This window comes from Gymnogyps californianus, chromosome 3, assembly GCF_018139145.2.
Source record: "Gymnogyps californianus isolate 813 chromosome 3, ASM1813914v2, whole genome shotgun sequence".
Taxonomy (NCBI): domain Eukaryota; kingdom Metazoa; phylum Chordata; class Aves; order Accipitriformes; family Cathartidae; genus Gymnogyps; species Gymnogyps californianus.
This window is the reverse complement of record NC_059473.1, coordinates 86672309-86689677: the sequence shown is the minus strand read 5'-3', so window position 1 is coordinate 86689677 and position 17369 is coordinate 86672309. Positions and strand designations below refer to the sequence as shown.

The following is a 17369-nucleotide window of genomic DNA, read 5'->3' as shown; positions in this document are numbered from 1 at the left end:
CAACATAAAAACCCAAACCAAAAAAAATCTTTAGCATCGGAAGGACACCACCAGCCACCCAAATCTTAATAGGATACACTTCAACAGATACTCAAGCTAGCAAGCTGCACAAAACTGCTCTCTTGGAATCTCTCATCCGAAGAAAATAAAAGTTATTGTGACTTGTATGATATCAATTTGGATGCCAAAAGTGAATTTTGCCAACTCTACTCCATTTAATACATTTGCACAAATACCAACAGGAAGAACAAAATGTACCTTCAACTCTATCAAAACTCAAATCATGATCATACAACTTTACAACTGATAACACAAGTTCTTACCTCCTGTCCTTCTTTTTATGACTGAATTTTTTTGAGCATTCAAGTTGTCTATTCACTGTGCTGACAAAGACACATTAAGGGGCTAATTTTTCTTCAGTAATTTCCTTTCAGCTCAGTTCTCTCCACTAAAGCTTGCCAACCAAAATTATTGCTTCCCAAAATAAGCTTTTCACAGACACAGGCCAGGAACACCAGTCCTACCCTGCCAGACTGACTTTTAAGATTAATCAGAAGAACATGAGTCTATTTTCAAGACGAGCAAGCGGGTGTTTTCTACCACTGTCTCTCCTTCTACTACTACAGAATCTTACACAGTGTTTGATTTACATATTTTTGGGACTTGAGCTACAAAGTTACAAAAAAGAACAGAAGTGTGGCAAGTGACACATTTAGCACCGAAGCTTCCTTTTTTCTTAAGGTTTTGACAGCCAAGCTTTACTTGAATATTGGTCCTTTCTGGATGTCATCTTCAACATCGGTTCAGCCAGATAGCCTTTTTTAATACTGCAACTGTGAGCTTCCTAGAATTCCTGCCCATGTGGATCTATCTGTAGTAGAAGCAGCTACAGCACCCAAGCATGTGTATCTCCAGCAAACTGTCTGCAGAGGCCTCCCCGTGCATCTACTTGCTTACCCTCCAACAATATCTACAAGTATGACATAAGTGCTGTTCTTGACCCATTCCTAACAATTAGCTGACAATATGGAAAATGGAAAACCACACAGATATTTAAGGTCACCCATAACTGCTGCTGAACAAGTCCCAAGGAGTGAACAAACCCTACTGAAAAAACTATCATCTTCATTCTAGAAAATTCAGAACTTTCTCCTCAACTCTTCTGCTAGAGACTATTCACCCCCTTTTCCCTTAGCCAAGGCTTTTTTAAAATAAGATCCTATTCTGAGCTCTGTATCACAAGGAGAATCTCTAGAGAATTCTGTTATCATTTAAGTCCTGGGCTCCTTTAATTTTTTGAAGGACTACAGAATGCAAACATTCCCTAGAGATGCTAACAAGAGAAGTCAATAGCAACAGTTATTTGTAATTGATAACTGACCAACTACTTTTTCATCTCAAAGCTTAGAACTCAGGATTAGAGTAAGCTTAATTTTTTTTTTCTTTTTCTCTCTGTTTTTAAACCTCTGTGGGCTACAAAATGGCAAAGCGATTTGATTCTTAGACCCATTCAAAGCAGAACTGCGTTTGCCAAGGCAAGTTCCAGGAATCTCTGTCCAATTCACTTCAAATTTTCCTGACAAACTGCCCATTTACTTCAAAACCGGCAGGATAAATCTGAAATGATAAGGGTGTATTGTGGAACATGGAAATAAAAATAAGGATCAAATTTATTACTGAAAAACATTTATTACCCTTAATTGAAACACTTATTCACATGCCACAATAGAGCAACACACACCATACCTCCTTGAGTTCTCCTTCGCTCATGTTATCCAGATGTATTTTGGTCCAGTATTTGTCCAAAAGAGCAGCGTGGCTGCTTTGCTGCCTGTACCAACCTCCGCCACAACTGAATATCCTAAATCAAAACAACATGAAGAAACACAGCATATTGTGTCTTGCTGAAGAATTCAACATTTTCAGGGCATTCCTGTGCAAAGAACGTTACATACTGCTGCTACAGCATAATGCGCATGCATAGACCACCCACTGCTTGTCACTGTACTGTCACGTACCCTACCTTGCCCATCTCTGCTTTTCAAATTATCTGTTCATTACAGTGTTTTTCCCCCTGTAGTGTAAAATCTCCTTAGAGATACTTGCAGAAAGATGACTGACAGTAAGTTAAATCTATCAGAAGCAACATACAGAATCCTTTGTAAAGAGAGTAGCCTGACGGAAGTGACCTGGGACTTATCTTCCACAGATCCTAAAGGATCTGTGCTCTATTGCAGAGACGCAGGAAAAGCGTCCCCAGTACCTGTCCCCTCCACTGTCTTTTCCTGATTATTTTTCCTCTTTCTTCAGGCTCGCAGTCCTTTCCATCATGTATTTTGTTCCGTTTGTTTTTTTTTTTAACTGCACAAATAACTATGCAGCCATGTGTTATACCCACTGTGGAAGTAGCCTTGCACATGCAAAGCATTAGATATTGGGTTTGTGGTGTGTTTTTTGTTTTCTGATGGTTTTTTGTTTGGTTTGGATTTTGGTTGTTTTGTTGTGGTTTGGGGTTTTTTGTTTTTTTGGTTTTTTTTAAATAATATTCCACAGCTGGAAACTGCAACAGGCTTATTGAATCTGCTCTAACTAGCCAATGGAAACTATAATCTGCTGCTATACAAACTGTTGACCAAGTATACAGAAGAAGAAAATCTTAGGAAATGAGACAACCAAAAGAGAGTTGAATCCAAAAGACTCAATTCCAGAAAAAATAGATCAGATAAATCAAAGAAAAGAAAAAAATTATGGAAGGAAGACAAAAGCATGAAAATTTGTTAAAGGCTTTGAAGTAAACTACAAAACATTTGAAAACCACGTAACCATTCCCCTTCTAGATATCCTAACCTTTAATCTTGATACAATATTACGTCTTAATATACAAGAAGACATTTTGCCATCTGACGCATGAGCCATTACTACAGTGAAATCATCAGTGAGAGTACCTTAAGTCTTTTTCTGGTTAGAAAACATTACAAACATCTATATTGACACAAGACTTTCACAAATCAGGTTTTCTTAAAAAAATTTTTCCTTCTATTTCTTTTTTCATGATTCCCAAATAAAATAACTTTATCTTATTATAGATGCAGGGTTCAGTTAAAATTATTCATGAAACTCTTAAAAAAATATCTTCCAGGGAACACATGTATACAGCTGCTCAAGGAGATGGAATAAAAAACCCAAAACCCAGAAAACTAATCATTCAGTAGTCAGACTACCAACTACCCCAAGATCAGCAAAACTAAGAAATATTTTACACAGGTGCTGTTAAAACTAGCAAGTCACAACACCTTGTGAATATCAATCATAAACCTTCTTCATGCATTAATGGCTGAGAGCGGTATTCTGTTTTGGTGAGGGGTTGGTTTTGTAGGGTTCCTCCCTGCAAGTTTCATTCCTTCAGCCTTGTTGAAGTGACCTTCCTGTACAAACACTGGATTCACCCAGTAGTAATATAAGGCTGCTCTAAAGTGAAAAGATTCCTTTCACAACTTCTATGGCTTCTATTGCTTGTTAATTGGAAATTGCTAGAATACTCCTGCCCAAGTACCTTGCACTTCCTGTCTTTGACTTAAAAATATCCATGCTCTTAACATCATTTAACTTCACAAGCCTACCTCCTGGTCGCAAAAAACTGGAATCCCGACGCTACTTTTAAACAGTCACCACGACCAGGAATCAGCAATTCTCTTTTTTCCAAAAGAGGAATCAGCACAGAGATCTGGAGAAGAGAAGAAAATTTATAAAACAATTTTTTTTGTGAAACTGTAACAGACAGCACACCCATCCACGCTCATTTCACACTTGAGATGCTAGAGCACTTGCACTTAGCACCACTACATTGTCAGCAACTGCCATTCCCACAGATTGCGCTTCCAAGTGATGCTAACAGGAACTGCAGAGTGCCCAGTAATTTTAATCAGCAGTGGAAGCCACAGATGTAATGTTTACCTATCTTCTTTCTCATGTACCCAGATTTAATAAGAGGATGGAAATGACAGTCTTTACACTGCATGTCCAAATCAAAACTACTTATTTTGAATTGTCAAATGAATTATTAGACACGTTCATGTCAGAAGCCTTATTTTCTTTATCTGCCTGAACAAAGATGACCTGCTTCTCAAAGATGTCATTCTCAAACATCAACATTTTTCAGTGTATACCCTGCCACCCCCAGGAGAATTCGGTATCTATTTAAAGAATCTATCCTTCCATGCAGAAGGACAGTAATAATGGTGGAAGGAAAAAAGCGAGGTAGGACCATAATGATCCCTCAGCACAGAGGGAGGCAAGCATGGAGACTCTGATATGGAAAAAGGAGACAGGATGCCTGCAGGGAGGACCTGAAGAAAGGCAGAGATGAATGCAGGATACTACTCAGGGCATGCTTATGATGAGTGCAATGAGCTGAGTCCACAGAAGCAAATATGTGCATGAACCTCTGGCAGTGAAAAACTGTCTAGTATATACAAGCAGTATCTCTTGGCTTTCTTATAAATTCCCTATATTTCAGAAGCCTAGAACCCAATAAACAAGCTGTCAGGTTATTTAGTCACACAAAGGATGCTTTACAGAACAGATACGAAAGAAAACAACTATCTGCAGAATGTCCAGCAGGCCTATACAGCAAAACATCTCTAATGTCGTTCTTGCAGAAGACATGCTTTCAGCAGCCATTACTTCAAAATGGAAGGATGACAGTCTAACTAGTCATTCTGGAGCTGAAAACAGGGAATCTGTTAAAACGTACACTGCTTAATGTAACATTACATTTTTAATATCCAAGCCAGAGATAAGCAATGAGTAAGAAAAAAAACAAAACCAAAAAACCACACAACAAAACACTAAAAAAATCTTACTAACAGCACCACTCTAATACAGTGACGATACTCTGTGGTGTTTGGGGCCACATTTGTTTTCAAATATAAAACATGATTTAAAAGACACACAGCTCATTATCAGTGTCAATTCAAATCTTCAGAGAGAAATTTGGCATCAGTGGCAGTGTCATGACTACTTTAAAACAATAAAAAAACCCTAAAGCGGTGTGCTAATATGTGAACAAAGACAGGTTAATTCTTTCTAACCTCTTTTAAAGGGGGCAGTATTTTCAGCATACTGCTGCAGAACTCATGGTGATCAGACTCCAAAAATTGCTAGTATGGGTCTTAAGACCAGTACCTTACAGCAAACATGAACCTACATACCACATCCAGAGGAGCATAATCAATATCCTCCAGAAGTATCCAATGACCTTTGGTAACAGCTTGTGTCAAGGTTCCAGGTTGCCACACAAACTCCCCTGGTACATCTGTACAACGATACATACCAAGCAGCGTCTACGACGGAAACAATCAGTAGATTAGAGACCTGTTCATTAGATCCCTTAAAAACTCAGGGTAAAAACTTACAAAAACAACACTTACTTAGCCGCCACATTACTAAACAATCCATCTGGTAATCTGTGCCCAGCATTACACTTTTTTAATTAAGAAAAAAAAAAAGTTTCACCCCTCCACATCTATGATAATCTAATTGAAACATAGTAATTAAAATGAACCAGCTCATTGGAAGTGAATTTACAGAGCTCTGTCACCTAATGAACAAACAATCAACAGTATAACATACAAAACTGTCTAGGGTTGCACTGAACTTTATTTTACATTTTTTAGAAGTCTGTGACTAAGCTAGCAAGAGGAATTGTAAAGCAAGTTATTCAAAGATACAAAACCAGTCAAGCATTGCTTCTCCATAAAGTTGTAACTTCCACATTTAAGCTTTCCTTAAATAATTAAGTTTATGGTTTCACTACTACATATTTTGTACCTTGAACTTTATCACTTTTTCTTAGTATGGTGGTCTTACTTATGTATATGAAAAAATACTCTTGTGGAGAACAGTTGTGAGATGGTGAAATCAGCTGTTCTATGCAAGTAAAGAAGGTACTTATGCATGCTAATAAAAACGTTCAGATAGCACTTCTGGTGGATACTAACCACCTTGGAAAACTAAATATAAATGGAGCCAAACAACATAAATCAATTCAAGCTCAAAAGTTATATATGCAAAACCAGAAGAATGTGAAGTTATCTTCTCCTCTGATTTTATCTCTACAGCTAGAGCTGATCACTATTATGTAAGTGCAAGTGTCCTCAACATCACAGGATCTTACTTCATCTCACCTTTACCACAAAAAACTGGGATCAGATTAAACTGACATTAGCTCGCTTAAACTGAAATAAAAGTGTCCATACAGCCTTCGGCACCACCTTGAGTCATTTTAGAATCATTTTTTTTTCCAATACAAATCAAATTTTTTTAATTAAAAAAAAAAAAATAATAGGGCTCTTCCACATAGAAAAACCCTGATAAAACATAATTTGAATGAAACAGATACAGCACAATTATGCACAGAATTTAAAACCTACTGAAACTTAACTGTGATTTTTCTTCACATTTATTTATTCTCATCAATAGTAAGATCAATACTACAGAGTTGGGAGTTGTGGGGTCTTTAGGTAAAAAGTTAAACATTATCCTATTAGAAAATTAAGTCCATGCTTTAAGTAAAAATTATGTCTGATCATCCAACCATAAAACAGCTTCATCAGTTACCTTACTATCAGTTTGATCCCCAAGCTGGACTTTCAAAATATGAGGAGGCTTTGCTCTTCCTGTAACAGCTGCTAAATATTCAATTAAAGAAGTTTTGCCACATCCTGTTGGTCCTTCTAATAAAACAGGATTCTGATATGCTACAGCAATAGCAAGGTTTTGAAGATTTGTGAAGGCAGATTCAACCAAAACAAAACGGCTGATGTTATTTTCCTGTTCAAACATAAAATTTGAGTTAATACACTGAAACTGTTGCTTTTTTTTTTTTTTTTTTTTTTTTTTTTACAGGTTGTACAACACAGAACAATTAGGAAAGTGAGTCTGACCACTAGAAAATTTTGGCCTGCAGCTATGTCAACACATATCAAACAAAATAAAAGATTCTAAAGCTGTATTTAATGACAGATATTAAAACAGATTTCATCAAAAACCTATTATAGGTGAAACATGTAATAAAATATATGTATAATTTTTTCCCAAAGGGAGTTCACACTAAGTTGTCAGAACAGGCATAGTAACTATTCAATCAAATACAACTTGCAATAAGTGAAATTAAGTCATCAGAATGGATCCAAATCACACGACAAATCAAACAGCAGTTAGATTCAGATGATGCAAGTATGGATATTAACTGTTGTATTTACTTCTTTCTGCACAGGCCAAAGTATAAGATCATTAAACTCAGTGCATTTAAAAAAAAAAAAAAAGAGGTAAATTCAATAACTTTATTCAAAATGCAATGAATGTAGCTTATTGAATGGTAATTAATCAATGCTACAGATACTCTCCATATATTTTAACTCTCCTACAGTCACTTATATATCAGTATATGGCATAAAAATTAGTGCTTTCCTGCCAAAAGGAACAGAGAAAAGAAATCAGAGTACATACTGCACTGAAACAAGTGTCTTGTATTTAAGCTTGATCTTCTTTTCAGATATAGTTTGATGTACTTCTCTGGTAACAATGCCAGTTTTTAAGAGTACCTGCTTTCCCTCACAGTTTGCTCCTAACTCTTCATCAGACCTCCTCAGCTGTAACTGGAACCTCCCCAGCGTACCTGGAACTACACTGTATACCAGATCAGTGAAATACCTGTGGCTATTAAAAAAAAATAAAAGCATGCCTTTTTGGGAAGTTCTTTCCTCCCTCACAGACAAAGAGTATCCTTTCAGCAATCCAGTTTATAGCATGGCCTAGCTTCAGCACAGCTGCAGCAGCAATGACACTGGCATGGGAGTAAGAATCTCCTTAAACAGCTCTACAGTTTCCCCTACTGCAATGAATTTCAAACCACATCCTCAATCCTATAAAAAAAGCTAGAATACAGCAAATTCAACTACAGAAGTTGGGCAAGGGGGCAGAATTTGGGAGGAAATTCCTCTTTTGTTGCTTCTGCTACTCAAGAAATTCTGGACATTGGTAGTCTTCATTCATTTCTTTGTCCTTCATTTGTAGATCAGTGTCGCAAAATTAAATAGAAATACTCAGCTAAGAACTAAAACTGTACCTAAATGAGAAAAACAGTCAAGAATACTGGCTGCAGCTACAAAGAACCTGAACAGTTCAAGATGAACAGTATCTCAAGAGAAAAAAGGTTAAATACTGTTTGCTCAAAAATGTTTATGCCTTCAACGGACTTCCTAAAACTATAAGGCACTATATTCTGCATTACACTTCACTCAAGTGGAGAACGTAAGTTCTTGCTCCCTTCCTCTCCCCTTTTTCTGCCTTCTAGAATAGTAAGTAGGAGCCTTGTTTTCTTTTGTTTTAAGAGAAGAACTAAGAATGTTTGGAGAAAGGCTGTTTATAAGATGTCTGTATAGCACAAAAAACAACTTTGTGCAGGTAAAAGCAACTGTGCCAGATCCTGGCTTTACTTAGCTATTGAATATCACCCTAACTTGGACTGGAGATACTATGTAAGGCTGAATATTCTTTTGTAGTACGTTCATAAGAACCGCTACACGAAGATAAAATGAACAGCACTATTACGCCTTCATTGCTTCATTCCACTGCAGAGCTTCTTTGCAGTGTCTATATTATGCAACACTAGCTTACAGCACACATCAAGAAAGCTAAAGATACACATATTACCTGTAGCATCTCAATACTATTTAAGCAGGAGATAAAGTCAGTTCACCACATTTAGGGATTCTTTAAAAAAAAAAAAAAAGGTACAAACTTAACCCTGGGTTACATACCTGCTCTTCAGAAACAAGCTGTAGTCTAGGCAGCACAATACCACATACAGCTACTACATTTGCAGAGAGGTCGCCCGATACAATATGTCCTTGCATATATTGCAGTTCTTTCTCCTTTTGCCAAAATGAGGAGTCTGGATTGGCCAAAACAAGGGCTTGTTCCACATTCTGCAGCTGAGATTCTTCTAGTAGCCTGTGAAATCCATGTTTATTAACTCAACCGGAAGCCATCACCAAAAACAAATAGTGTTCAAGATTTTTAAAGTTCTTACTTCAGTCTGAAATGTATCAGCTCCTCAGGATTGAATATCTTCTTCAGGAAAGATAATTTATGCTCATCATTCATGCACGTAACCAGAGCAAGACAGTTTGAAGTATACCTAAAAATTATATTTAGAACAAAACATGTCAAAACATAGTCTTAAGAAATTTAGTTTGACAACTGTCAATTGCAAACCAAAACATCAAGTTTGGAAAAACATGCAGAAAACTTTCTTCATAGAAATTATTTTAGTGCTATGCTTAACATTCTTTAAGATTAGAGAAATATCTCAGAACTAAGAAAAGCAATTCTATCATGACATACTTTATCATTTACACACCAACTAGCTAACCTTTCTCTGAAGGACTGAATGATCAACAGAAACATAGTACAGGACAGCACTTTCCCAAATAAATGAAGGTTAACATATGAGACAATGAAAATCAGGTTTTCTTTGCCTGATTTTTTCTTCTCCTCCTACCATTTCCCTTTCAAAATTGCTTTCTATTTCATGCTATTTCTAAAATAACCCTAACACAATGAACTCAAGACTCAGTGCCAAAAGAAGCCAACAACTCCCAAGTCTTGACTTCATTACTACATAAAGCTGTCTCGCAACAGAATGACATTTAATACAAATCATAAAACACTTTTCATTTATTATACCACTGTTTTTTACCTTCCAAGAACAAAGCTTTCAATGAGCTTGGCAGGGGGAAGAAAAGAAGTGTTGCCAGAAGAAGATTGGTTCAGGACAAAATTTAAAAGTCAGCTCATTCACTTACTTAAGATTATTAGCTGAACACCAGGTAAACCAATTCCAGTCAATGAATTAGAAACTCTGTTTCTTTTTCTAAGACTATCTAAGTGTATGTCATCCTGAAGAGCTTCATAAATGGCTGATAGATTTGACAACACTCTGTTCCTGCCCTTCCTAAATTATACACCTTATTGTAAAATTATGTGTTACTAACATAATTCTGAATTTATATTTAAAAAATGAAGACTGTTAAAGACCTTTTCTTAAATAAAAAGGCACGATCAATACTACTACTCACATAAATAAGGTAGATCATGTGACTAGGTTGAAGCCCCGCAGGCAGACACCTAACATAAAACATCTGACCCCACACAAAGTCTGCAACAAGGCCAATTAGGAAGCATAGCTTAAATTAGCCAAGCTTTACAGTGACTGAGATTTCTATATACAAGCAATAGGAAAAAACCCAACTCGTTAATAGCGTATCAATGCAGAATAGTATAACATATCATTGTAAATGTAAGTTGGAGTGAGACTAGATTCGTCTCTACTTTTTTCTAGGATAACATGCTAGAATGCATGCAATACACCAACAGGCTTACAGCAGAGGTGAAGTGATAAATTCACCACCTCCCATGAATCCAACTTGGGTACACTGAAGTTATCTGAAAAGATTCCCCAGCCCATAGTTTTAAGCATGACTAAGAGCTAGCCCAAGTTTCACTCTATGATAGATCACGACAGCTTTCAAAAGATCAGGTAAGAAGCACAGGTACAGATACCATCAGCACAGATTTTTCTGGTATTATTTGAAGATACTTTTCTACTTGCATGTGAACATTGTTAAATACAATTCAGAATACAGATACATCTTTTCAATGGAAAAGATCTAGGGTGTTTAACTTACCAACGGACTAAAGTGTCATGACTCCTTAGGAGTGGAATACACACACTCCAGTCCCATAATTCCCGGAAAACTGATTGCTCCTTTTTTAAAAATCTATAGGCTGCCTCCATGAGGTCCCGTAACTTCATTCGTCTGCGCCCGTATCGGACTGTGTTTGCATCTGAGCTCTCCAGGAAAAGCCTCTGGAAAACTGGTGACGTATTCTTAAAATATCTTAAAGCAAATCTTTAGAAGAAAGAAAGAGAGAAAGAGATGGAACACAGACATCTAAGCCAGGGAAAAGGAAAACAGCCACTAATAAAAACATCAGGACAGAGGTCCTGAGACAGTAATTGACGGTATACTGAGAACTAAGGCCTATATTTAACTTTGTCCACACTTGGGAAAGACAACCACTTCAGCAAACAGTGGACAACAGATACTTTACCTTATTAGAAATCATTACTTAATTATCAAGGGGAAACAGTACTGCCTTTGGTGAAGTCTCTTCGATTGCTCTTGTTTACCGAAAAAGTAATACTGATTCCTGCTTACGTAACTTTGTATTCTTCTGGCCTATAAGTCTAATCTTAAATGCAGAGATTTTGGTTGTAAGCAATTTTCATGCCAGCTGTTTTGCTTTTCTTTTGATCATTAAGATGAAAATCACGTTACATCTTACAACACAATTTAAATAAGCTGTGTTTAAGACTCATGTTTTCTAAATCATTCTTTCAATTCAAAACACATTTGTTACTGTGGGAGACAATCCAAATTGTAACACCATGTCTCATCACCATTGAACACTGACAAGCATATACTCCCTAAGTACAAACATTGCACAAAGAGACATTACGTTACTCACGGTAAAACATCAGGGTGGTCAGCAACTAGCTTGCTCATTGCTACACACAGCCTTTCATGCCGATCATGGTTGATTTGGCCACCAGCTTTAATGGCTTCTGCATTTCTTTCCAACAAATCCAACAAGACTGGCCGAACTTGACGGCCAATCAATAGAGTACATTCTTTATCCAGTAATAACTGCGCTAAAGTATCAAGGATGCATTGCCGATCCTGCTGAGTCCAAATCTAGAGGAATGGAAGGTAAGAACAAGTTAAATGGGAAATGATTTGGACTTTCAACTTCAGAACTATTCATGCAAGATTCACAGTGAATTTTACAGGAACAAATCTTTCAAAAAACAGAAGGGAGTAAAAAATTCCCAATGGAAGTACTTACTTGACACAGGTCTCCATATTTTAAAAAACTGGGAAACAGAATGAGTGACATGCAGAATTACGCACTAAATAGGAATTACAAAAAAAGTCCCAAAATCCTAAATTATATTTTACAGCTGAAAGATAAAGCAAATAATTTTTAATATTTTTTAAAAGAAAAAATTGAGAAAATGTTATAACAACTAATACATCTTTGTTAATAGAATTCCCACTGATCTCAACAGCTCGGTCTCACGAGAGCCACAAAACATTTAAGAATTCGAGTTCTTAAAAAAAAAACTTTGAGTTGCATCTCTTTTCAAAAAAGAAGCATTCAATCAATCATGACCACAGCCTTATTTCCATATTTCTGATAGCAATTAGAGTGAGCAATGCTCTTGACAAGAAGCAGCATATATCTGCACTTTTGAAGTTGAGATTTCCCCCCCCCCCTTACTTTTATATAAAAATGGTCCTTTAGTGCAAAACAAAATATTAGGCTTTAGAATAGATGGAAAACATACCCACATGTGCTAGGAAAAAAAGAAACACTCCCCTCCTTCATCCCCCCTAACCTTCCTAACTTTGTTACTGAAGAACAACCACCCATTTCTTGTGTCTAATGCTTAAATTTCTCTGGTCTTTGAGCTCATGTTATTATCCAAGCATGTCTCCACTTCCGTGACGTTTAGCATATAATGCAGTATAAGTAATTTTGATTTGTAAAAAATCAGGATTATGAATTTGCACTGTAGTGGTTTTCCTCTTAACTTTGATGCTCTGCTCTTCCCTCTCTCGCCGAGTGAACCCTTATCCTATCGAGTCGGTTTTATCTTTCTTGGCAAACAGTCATAAATACAGCTAGGCAAGGCAGCTTTCCAAAGAGAAGAAACACTTACTAAACTCCTACAGAAATATTCTGTGATTCAGGTAGCCTTTCATTTTAGCAACACATGCAGCCAACTTCTGCTTCTCCTAGACTTTTGTTACTCAGGTAAAACCTGCTCCTGGGCCTGCAGATGGGATAGTTTCATTGTTACAAGATAAATAGACTGCAGAGGTCCTACACATTGCCTTTGAAAGGGTGACCTCCTAAGGTTATACCACTGTCGCCACCCTTCTAGAATACACACATACTTGTTCAAGTTCCTTGGGTCTCTTTCTGAATTTGAAGAGACATTCATTCCCTAACAGCACATAAGAAATCCGGGAAACCGCAGTATATACACTAAACACATCAAAACCATCACATTAATTGCAAGCAGTTTCTTGCATGCTTTGCGTTTATTTTTACAAAACATAAGTTTATATTCCTCTCATCTATCAGAGCAGCATCAAAAATAATTTTAACAATGGAGCCGAAGGTCTGCATTCATCACAGAGCAAGCAAGATGCTGTTCATTACAGAGGATCAGATTTTGAGTGGCAAAATGACTGACAAGCTGTTCAAAGGCAGCATGGCTCAAAAGAATTGGAGACAAACTCCACTGTAAAAAAACAGAAAGTAACTTCAGTTTCCAAATCAGTTACATCTTTGGCTACCCAAACAAGGCACAACAGGGTGCTTCATTTATTAACCAGAGCTTTCAATATCAAATAAATAGTTAACAATAAAATAGGAGATAAATAATGTGACTCAGTAAAATTCTGTAGTGACATGACAACTGTACAACAAATCTATTCTGTTAACAATTTTGTGAGAGCAAGCAGTTTTTTTTAATCATTGTGTGTAGTACCCTTAGGACATATAAAAAAAAATTACAGTGGCAACATTCTCATTCTACAAAGAGACCGTCTGTTTGATTTCGGAGCCTTGTAGAGTCTAAATTAAAAAATTTATGGAAAAGCAGCATACTGTCAGAAGGATTTTTTAACTAAAGGTGACTTTGTAAAATACCCAGCTTTCTCAATCAGTAGCAAAGGACAGCTGATCTGAAAGCATTTAATTCTAGCGTTCAAATCTGGGATAGTAAATCTGCACCCGTGATTCCAAACAGCTACTGTGTACTATTAGTGAAAGTATTTGATCGAGTTGGACAGACTGCTCCTTCAAGGATAGCGAGAATGTTCTCTTTGACTTTGTATCAGTGCATTTATTATCACACTGTCTCCCAGAAATCACAGCTCTTCAAAAACTAGAAGCAGAAGGAGATGAGAATACACTCCAAGATGGAAGCAAAAGTGTAATATACCTTCCCTTATTTACAATGCTACATGATGTAAAGCCTAATTAATCTTTCAAATAAAAAGCTGAAGTCATATTTTAGGAGAAAAAACAGTCTGCCTTAGGTGCCAGGACGTCAGGACATTTTTCTGACAGCCAACGAGTAGCTGGGTGAATTTGGGACAGCTAGGTCACCTCTTTTTTCCTACATTTATTAAAAAAAAAGGAATAAAGGCACTTCTCAACATCAAATGCTAAGACTGAAGGGCTATAAATAAGAGCTTGGAGTTATTATTAAAACAATTTTCACTGCCACATAGAAAAATGAAAGGCAAAATGAAGGATGCCAAGCTAAAACACCAACAGAATAGAACAGGAGATCCAGAATGGCGTGCTCAAGATCTCCAGTTCACTTAAGATGGTTCCATAGACTAAATAGAGGAAATACCCAAAAGGGTCAGGTTTTTTGATTTATATCTTTCCATATGTGCACAGTGGCAGATGCGAAGGGCAGAAACAAATAAGGATATTTTTGCACTAAAGTTCCATTCCTACTAGCATTTTAACCTTCACATTAATGAACTTCTCTACTGAAATTACACCACCACAGGGAGCCAAAATACATGCATTTGCACAAAATCTGCATTTGGAATTCTACGCAGGAAGACATTCTGATTCAGACAGACCTTTGGTAACACACAGAACCAAAAGCACATTGCAGCAGTTTGTGGAGCCCTACTGCTTATACAGTATGCTTAAATTATCCAAAAAATAGAAAGGCAGGAAACAAAGACTGTTTTAGAGAGCTTTTCATCCCATTTCCCATTAAGAACACAGAAATTTGCTGTACCTTTGCAGAGTTAATGGTATACAAATACTCTACAGAAAAGGCTCTATTTCTATTACATACTGAAGCAAAGGGAACAAAATCTTCCATCACCACATAAACGATGCCTTACTACGAACAGTCAAAAGACTGTTCCTTACTTAGCAATTGTGGCTAAGTTCCATTCCATTATGGAACACTGAAGAAATAAGTTGCCAGAAAGACACAGTGAAGCTGCAGAGCAAAGACAGCTCTAGATTTCCAGAATGCATGCTTCCTAAGTTACATACAAAGCAACTGGTAGGAAATCAGGTATGATGACTGGAGCCAGTGGCTGTTTAGCGGCAAGATAAGCCTAACATTCTACTAGAACTGTAGCTTCCAAGCTTAGAAATAGCAATTAAGTTTTCAAAAGAACATGTCATTGTTCATTAATGTGCTGTTCCAGACTCTCTGTATATAATCACTCTTTAATAATTTCCACCTAGCAAGACTTTTAAACCTGAAGCATATCTCAAAACAGTTGCCAGAAAGGAAAGGGCACAGTCTCTTTCCCAGTCTCAGATCTCGGTGACTCACTTCTGGTTCACTGCTCCATCTGTCTGCTACATCATGTATCCGCATCATCCCCCTCTCTATTTCTCAGCTATTTCTTTCTCTTGAATAGCAGCTCTTCATCACTGCTTCCCACCAATTAGCATCAACTCTCCAACATAGGAATAAATATTCATGTCAATTTTACTTTGATCCTATGATTTGTAGCAACAGAAGAAAAAGCCATCTGTCTACCAACAGAGAACCTTGACTACCAGTATGAAAGCCTTCCCCAATCACAACTAAGAGACAGTAATTCAGACTGAAAGCCAATACTCTGAAAAAAAATGATGATTTAGACTTTTCATCTTCAAACAACTAGGACATTTCCTAGACACTCAAATAGAAATATGGATTTTGATCCCCAAAGTGCGTACACAACTTAGGGGCTTCAAAAGCTTTATCATGAAAAGTATTAATAATATAACATCTGATGGGTTGATATCCTGTTATTACAGGTCTTCAGGTATTTCAGAGACAGAAATTAGCGAGGCCTCAACTCTCCTACAAGGCAGGTGTGCTTTTCACAGCTAAGGCAGCCAAAGCATTAAACTAGTGAAAACACGAACATGTTTCCAACATCACTGTGATTAAAAAAAGGAAGCAAACCCTAGAAAATCCAATCCTCTATCTTTTTACCCCACATGCTGTTTTAAGACAATTAAAGATGACATGCAAACAGCATCAAGCTAACATGCTGCAGCTAAGGGACTAGATACTGCCTCAGTGCTTGCTAACAACATGCCATCTCTCACTATCATGCTTCCACAGAGTCACCTTAAGAGACATGGAAGATACTTAAGATTTTAACTGCGGGGCAAAATGCCTCCTCAGGAAGCGCAACAGGAGTACCAGGGGACAGGAGAGGACCTACCTCACAGGGCTCCACTCGCAGAACCCTGAAAGGGGCGGGGAGCGGAAGAAACCGCAATAAGAACGCACAGAAAAAGAGAGAGAGAGAGAAAAGTTGCTCCCGCAAAGCGGCCCCACCGCCTCCGCCGGCCGCCCGAGGACGAGGGGGCAGAAAAAGCTGCGGGGAGGAGATGGCGGCGCGGAGGGGGAAGGCAGCGCGCTGCGTCCCCTTCCCTCCTTGGTAGCCCCTTCCGTGCCCGCCCGAGGGCTGCCGCTGAGCCCCGCGCCGCCCGCTCACCTGCTTCGCCAGGAACCTGCTCAGCTCCGCGCTGCTCTTCTCGTTCCTGCGCGCCACCACCTGCAGCGGCTCCGCCAGGCAGAACCGCAGGTCCGCCGCCATCCTCCTCCTCCGCCGCCGCCGCCGGGGCGCGGGCCGCGGCTGAGGAGAGCGGCGGGATGAGGGAAGGGGCCGCGCGCCCAACCGCCGGCAGCACAGACCGCGCGGCACGTGGAGCGCAGGACAGCCGCTCAGGTCAGCACCAGCTTCCGCTTCGCCGGCGCCGTCACCCGCCCGCGACGTCGCAGGCAAAGGGAAGCGCGGCCTCTCCCCGCCCCTCACGTGACAGCGCCCGTGCTAAACTACAGCTCCCAGCATGCACCGCTCCGCGCGGCGCAAGGCCGCCGGGACAGCGGGAGCCTACTGCATGCCGGGAGGTGTAGTCTCCCAGAAGCCGCCCCCTCCGCCGAGCGCTCTCCCGGTTTCGGGCGGTTGCAGGCAGCCGTGCGGGAGCGGAGCGAGTCTCCCCCGCTGTCTCACGGCGCTGGAAGCTCGCGTGTGCAGGGCTCAGTCTGCTGTGTCCTCGTCCTGCCCTGTTCCCTGCTTCCCAGGGAGTCAACTGCCATTGCTGCTGCAGGACTTGCCTATAGCTGGCCTGGTCAAGGGCCGCAAGCCACGGTGCTTGCCCTTAAGCCCTTTAAAACT

The 17369-nt window shown here is 38.8% G+C and overlaps 1 protein-coding gene across 1 annotated transcript in view; it reads right to left on the bottom strand.

Moving 5' to 3' along the window:
* The window catches only part of MDN1 (midasin AAA ATPase 1), a 103884-nt gene extending 87097 nt beyond the window's left edge, over positions 1-16787 (bottom strand). The window contains exons 1-9 of the mRNA XM_050893729.1: positions 16686-16787; positions 11596-11822; positions 10752-10976; positions 9095-9202; positions 8823-9015; positions 6619-6831; positions 5211-5342; positions 3621-3724; positions 1747-1861 (exon numbers count right to left, since the gene is read on the bottom strand). Of these exons, the coding sequence (XP_050749686.1) occupies positions 1747-1861; positions 3621-3724; positions 5211-5342; positions 6619-6831; positions 8823-9015; positions 9095-9202; positions 10752-10976; positions 11596-11822; positions 16686-16787 (1419 nt within the window). The remainder of the gene's footprint in view (positions 1-1746; positions 1862-3620; positions 3725-5210; positions 5343-6618; positions 6832-8822; positions 9016-9094; positions 9203-10751; positions 10977-11595; positions 11823-16685) is intronic.
* Between the last annotated feature and the right edge of the window lie 582 nt (positions 16788-17369).